Source organism: Arachis hypogaea, chromosome 2, assembly GCF_003086295.3.
Source record: "Arachis hypogaea cultivar Tifrunner chromosome 2, arahy.Tifrunner.gnm2.J5K5, whole genome shotgun sequence".
In the NCBI taxonomy this organism is placed as follows: domain Eukaryota; kingdom Viridiplantae; phylum Streptophyta; class Magnoliopsida; order Fabales; family Fabaceae; genus Arachis; species Arachis hypogaea.
The window spans coordinates 12891234-12897141 of record NC_092037.1 but is presented as its reverse complement, the minus strand read 5'-3'; the positions used below and the strand labels follow the sequence as shown (position 1 = coordinate 12897141).

The 5908-nt window shown below is 48.3% G+C and overlaps 2 protein-coding genes across 2 annotated transcripts; both read left to right on the top strand.

The window, feature by feature from the left end:
• Positions 1-1127: 1127 nt before the first annotated feature.
• Positions 1128-1610, top strand: LOC112721852 (uncharacterized). The gene has a single exon (XM_025772879.1). The coding sequence runs from the start codon at positions 1128-1130 to the stop codon at positions 1608-1610; it is 483 nt and encodes a 160-aa protein (XP_025628664.1).
• A 3027-nt stretch (positions 1611-4637) lies between these two features.
• Positions 4638-5131, top strand: LOC140176560 (uncharacterized). Its single transcript, XM_072208085.1, has 2 exons — positions 4638-4695; positions 4773-5131. The coding sequence occupies exons 1-2, from the start codon at positions 4638-4640 to the stop codon at positions 5129-5131; spliced, it is 417 nt and encodes a 138-aa protein (XP_072064186.1).
• The last annotated feature ends 777 nt before the right edge of the window (positions 5132-5908 follow it).

Below are 5908 nucleotides of genomic sequence, written 5' to 3'. Positions count from 1 at the left end.
TATGCTAATAAATCATCATAGACCTTTTATATCCGAAATAATCATGTTATTACTATCATTTATATTAGTATTTCATATATTTACTCTAGTAGTGTAATTACATGTGATCTAATATATCTAGCTTTAATAATTATCTCCCTAATGATATTTTATTATTAAAATTTTGATGAATCATACTGTTATGGACCCGGCCCACAGATCCCACACCCAGAACGGTTCGTGAACCCGACTACCCGGGACCGACCCGCAGGTCTTTCTAAAAGGTCTGGAACCGGCCCGCTAGAACTTCTAACCAACAATCAAATTTAAATCCTCACTTATCTTAACCAAATAAGATAAGATAAAGATAATCACCATCACCTATAAATAGAGGACCCAGGTCTCTCCAGGTATTCATTTTTATTCTACACACGTCTTACTCCTCTTAAATCCATTCTGACTTGAGCGTCGGAGTGTCTTTGCAGGTACCACCCCCATCACTCCAGTCAGGCAATCTGGCCTCCGTTTCGACTCGCAAGTTTCCGATCCACCTCTCAACCCGTACAGAAGACATCATGTATATTGGCGCCGTCTGTGGGGACTTGCAACCTTGGGACAAGATGCCGGATGAACTCGAAGAACGATTCCCGACCCACCACGACAACTCCCGAACAAGGAACCCGACTCCCGAACACCAAGAAACTACGCCCCATGGAAGGATAACAAGCGCTATTCGCCAGACCACTCCAATAAACGACAAAGAAAATGGCCCCATCATCGTCGGAGCACGACACCCCAAAAACCTGGGAGAGAAAGCAGCTCAGATAATCCAAGACATCTGCCTCCGAGTACAAGAACTTGAGGGCCGAGTTGCAACCAAGGAAAAGTACAACACCGAAAACGAAAGCCACGCAACCTACAGATCCAGATCTTGCCACGAAACCAGGCACGGCAGGTCCCCAAAACGGTGACATGCCAAGAGGTACAATCGCAGCATCTCCCGTGACCACGAACACGACAGGACACCAGAACGACGACACGACAAGAGGTACGATCACAGCGTCTCATGCGACCCAGCTCATCAACATGACACGGACAATGACCGACGACACCGAGAGGCCAAACGCACAAGAAGCGACCATGTGATCATGGGAGCTACTCCCTTTACTGAAAGAATCCTAAAAGCAAAACTCCCTAAAAGCTTTAACAAACCCACGAACATGAAGTACGATGGAACCAAAGACCCCCAGGAACACCTAACGGCCTTTGAGGCCAGGATGAATTTAGAAGGCGCCGCTGACGCGGTCCGGTGTAGTGCCTTCCCAGTAACCCTAGGTGGACCTGCGATTAAATGGTTCAACGTCCTCCCCAACGGATCCATAACCGATTTCTACGATATCTCACGGAAATTTATGGCCCAATTCACCACCAGAATCACCAAAGCCAAACACCCCATCAGCTTGTTGGGAGTCACCCAAAGACAGGAGGAATCCACGAGAAAGTACCTTGATCGATTCAACGATGAGTGTTTGACAGTCGACGGACTCACGGACTCAGTCGCAAGCCTCTGCCTAACGAACGGACTCATGAACGAGGACTTCCGGAAACACCTCACTACCAAACTGGTATGAACTATGCACGAGATCCAAAGCGTCACAAAGGAGTACATAAACGATGAAGAGAGTGAGCCAAGTTGTGGTCACCAATAAGCGGCAGCACGGCAGCACACAACATTATAGCACGAAACCTCGACATAACCCCCCACCAAGAGAAAATCAGAGGGAACACCCCAAACCAGCAAACATAAACCAACCCCCCCAGAGTCAGAAAAATCTCCAACTACGCACCCCTGACAGCCCCGATCACCGAGATATACCACCAGATAGCAGATCGAGGCATCCTTCTGAAGGCCCGACAGCTATAGGAAAGAACAGGTGGCAACAAGGCCCTATACTGCGACTACCACCGAGGATATGGACATAGGACACAAGATTTCTTTAACTTAAAAGACACCCTTGAGCAAGCTATACAAGACGACAAACTCCCCGAGTTCACCAAAATCATCAGGGAACCAAGACGCGTAGAAAAAAAAGATCGCCAGAAAGAGAAGGACGTAACCCCAGGACACAGAGACAAGGCCTTAGGGAAAACCGTGAAATTATTGTGAATGTCATCACGGGAAAAGATATCCCGGAAAAATCAAAATCAGCACTAATGAAGGACCTCAAAATCCTGGCAGTCAAACACCAAAACCCAACCACCACCACCAATAGAGCAATAACATTCTCCCCCGAGGATTGCCAGCACAGTACCTCAGCAGAAGATGCCCCCTTCGTCATATTGGCAAAGATTGGAACCAGGCTAGTCAGGAGAATACTGGTGGACACAGGAGCAGACTCCAACATCCTCTTCAGAGGAGCCTTCGACAAACTCGGACTCCGCAATGACAACCTCCATGCACACCGCAACGGAGTAACCGGACTCGGGGATAACTTCCTCAAGCCGGATGGTTCCATCACCCTTCCCCTTACCATAGGGATGGGAAACCAAAGAAAGACAATCCTGTATGAGTTTGTGGTCCTCAAAGACTCCACCGCTTACAACATCATCCTTAGAAGGAAAACAATAAATGATCTCTCCACCGTCATCTTTACCAAATACCTTCTAATGAAGTTTATGGCAGAAGATGGCTCCGTCGAAACCATCCACGGGGATCGGGAAACCGTGGTAGAATGTGACAACACCAGCCTAGCCCTACTGAAGAGATCACAGGACACGGCCGGGATATTCTTAGCCGACCTGGATGCACAACAAGACCGGCAACCCAGACTGGAACCAGAAGGAGACATGGAGAAGCTACAAATAGGGCAAACCAAGGAAGAATACACCTTCATCAACCGGAATCTCCCTTATGACCTCAAGGAAGATCTCTCGCGCCTCCTAAAATAGAACAAAGATTTGTTCGCATTCACGCCTGCCGACATGCCAGGAATAGATCCCGACCTAATGTCCCACCAACTAGCCGTAGATCCTAAGGCCAAGCCTGTAACACAAAAGAGACGAAAAATGTCCCCCGACTGAGTCGCCGAGGTCAAAAAACAAGTCAAAACCCTCCTTGAAGCAGGCTTTATTAGGGAACTACCCTATGCGACCTGGCTGGCTAACGCGGTGCTAGTCAAAAAAGCTAATGGAAAATGGCGGATGTGAGTCGACTACACGGACTTAAACAAAGCCTGTCCAAAAGATGCCTTCCCCTACCAAATATTGACAGGCTGGTAGACACCGCGTCCGGCCACCAATACCTCAGTTACATGGATGCATACTCCGAGTACAACTAGATACCCATGCACCGACACAACAAGGAGAAAACGGCCTTCATCACCCCCGACGACACGTACTGCTACACAGTCATGCCCTTCGGCCTGAAGAACGCCAGAGCCACCTACCAAAGGCTCGTCAACAAGATATTCCAAAATCTGTCTGGGACCAAGCTGAAAGTCTACATAGATGACATGCTTGCGAAGACCGAATCCGGCGAGCAACTCATCGGCGACCTTGAGCTTGTAATGAACACCTTAAGGAAACACTGAATGCGCCTTAACCCAACCAAATGTGCCTTCGGAACGGAAGTAGGAAAGTTCCTCGGTTTCATGATCACATAACGTGGGGTAGAGGCAAACCCCGAGAAATGTAGAGCCATCCTCGAAATGGCAAGCCCGAAAAATCTCAAAGACATCCAAAAACTTACCGGCCGACTAACCGCACTATCTCGTTTTCTCGGCACGTCGGCCCAAAAGGCGATCCCTTTCTTCAAACTTATGAAGGAACCCTCTTCAAATGGGAAGCGGAATGCGAAGAGGCATTCCAACATTTCAAGAAAGTCCTAGCGGAACCCCCGGTTCTCGCTAAACCCCAAACAAAAGAGACCCTTTACCTGTACCTATCTATAACAGAAGAAGCACTCGTAGCAGTGCTTATCCGAGAAGACGAGAATAAGGCCCAGCGACCCATCAACTTTATAAGCAAAGTCTTACAAGACACAGAATCGCGCTACTCACGCCTCGAGAAACTTGCCTTCGCACTCCTCACGGCATCCCGTCGTCTCCGACAATATTTCCAGGCCCAGCCCATTATGGTCCGAACTGACCAAGCGGTCAAGCAGGTCCTGCAAAAGCCCAACCTAGCAGGGAGGATGCTAGCATGGTCCATCGAACTGTCCCAATTCCAAATAAAGTTCGAACCTCAGAATGCAATCAAAGCACAGGCCATGGCAGACTTTATCACCGAGATGACGCCAGAAAATCCCACCCTCGAAACTTGGAAACTACATGTAGACGACTTATCTAACACCACCTCCGGTGGAGCCAGGATAATACTCGAAAGCGAAAACGGGATCATAATCGAACAATCTATTCGATACGAATTCCTGGTCTCCAATAACCAAGCAGAGTATGAAGCTCTCTTGGCCAACTTAATTCTAGCCAAGGAAGTTGGGGCAAAAATCTTGGAGGTATGCAGCGGCTCACAGGTAGTCAGCTCCCAAGTTAACGGAGACTACCAAACACGAGACCCCCTGCTCCAATAGTACCTCACCAAAGTAAACAAGTTAAAGAAAGAATTCGACCGTGTAAGCATACAACACGTCCCCAGATAACGAAATGCGAGAGCAGACCTACTCTCAAAACTGGCCAGCACCAAGCGAGGGCAAGGCAATAGGTCGTTAATTCAGGAAGTCTTTCAAACGCCGTCCGTCTCAACCACGACCGACACTGTTCTACTGGTCTATGACGCAGGATCATGGACCTCCCCTATCCTACAATACCTCCTCGACGGAGTGTTACCCGAAGACCCCAAAGAAGCAAAACGGGTAAAACAGGAAGCCGCCAACTACACCATCGTGTTGGGACAACTTTATAAACAAGAATTCTTGCAACCCCTACTCAAGTACGTCGAGCCCGGGGACATGAAGTACATACTCCGCGAAATCCATGAAGGCTACTGCGGCCATCACATCAAGGACAAAACCCTAGCCCAAAAGGTTGTTCGGGCTGGATTCTTTTGGCCATCGGTTATCAAGGACTCCATGCAGCTAGTAAAAAACTGCAGCAAATGCCAAGTACACACCGACTTCCACCAGGCCGCCCCACTCTAGTTCAATGTCATAATGGCAGAACGGCCATTCGGAACATGGGGTGTCGACCTTATCGGCCCTAGGAGAACAATCAGAGGCAACGACGAAGAGGCGGAACGGGACCTCACAGAGGAAGTAAAAAGCATAGCCCACATGTGAAAGCTAGCCTTAAAGCAAAGAATCGGCCTAAGATATAACCGCGGCGTAATCCAACGGGAATTCGTCCCCAATGACCTCGTTCTACGACGAAACGACATCGGCGCCCTGACCCCAGGAGAAGGAAAGCTCACCCCTAACTGGGAAGGCCCATACAGAATCAAGGCAGCAATTGGGAAAAGGAGCATACAAGCTTGAATGACTTAACGGCAACGAGATCCCGAGAACTTGGAACGCTGCCAACTTGCAACGATACTATGTGTAGGCTTATCCCCTACCCCCAAGTTATCTTTTACTTATTCCTTTGTTTTATTTCCTTTTGCTTTATTTCTATTTTCACATAAATGTTATTTTCGGGTACTCTTTCCCGCCATGACGGAGGGTTTTAACGAGGCCCAAAACTAATAAAATTCCATTACTTTTATTAATACTTGCCTTACATTCCCGCCCTACCCCCCCCCCCCCCCAAATGGCATAAACACATGGCCACCACTGGGAGACTGATCACCCCCAAGGCCCAATAAACGGATATCCACGAAGTAATGATTATAGGACCCGTGACGATCCGTCCATCCCAAACAAATCCGGGAACAAAATAAAGTCAAATAAATGGCTCAAAACCAAACATGCAAAATAACGGCC

Excerpts from the sequence above, each read along its gene's own strand:
- LOC140176560 (XM_072208085.1), top strand. The coding sequence starts at position 4,638 with ATGCGAGAGCAGACCTACTCTCAAAACTGGCCAGCACCAAGCGAGGGC. Across the intron at positions 4,696-4,772 it reads AAGCGAGGGCAAGGCAATAG|GATCATGGACCTCCCCTATC; the intron begins GTCGTTAATTCA and ends TCTATGACGCAG.
- LOC112721852 (XM_025772879.1), top strand. The coding sequence starts at position 1,128 with ATGGGAGCTACTCCCTTTACTGAAAGAATCCTAAAAGCAAAACTCCCT.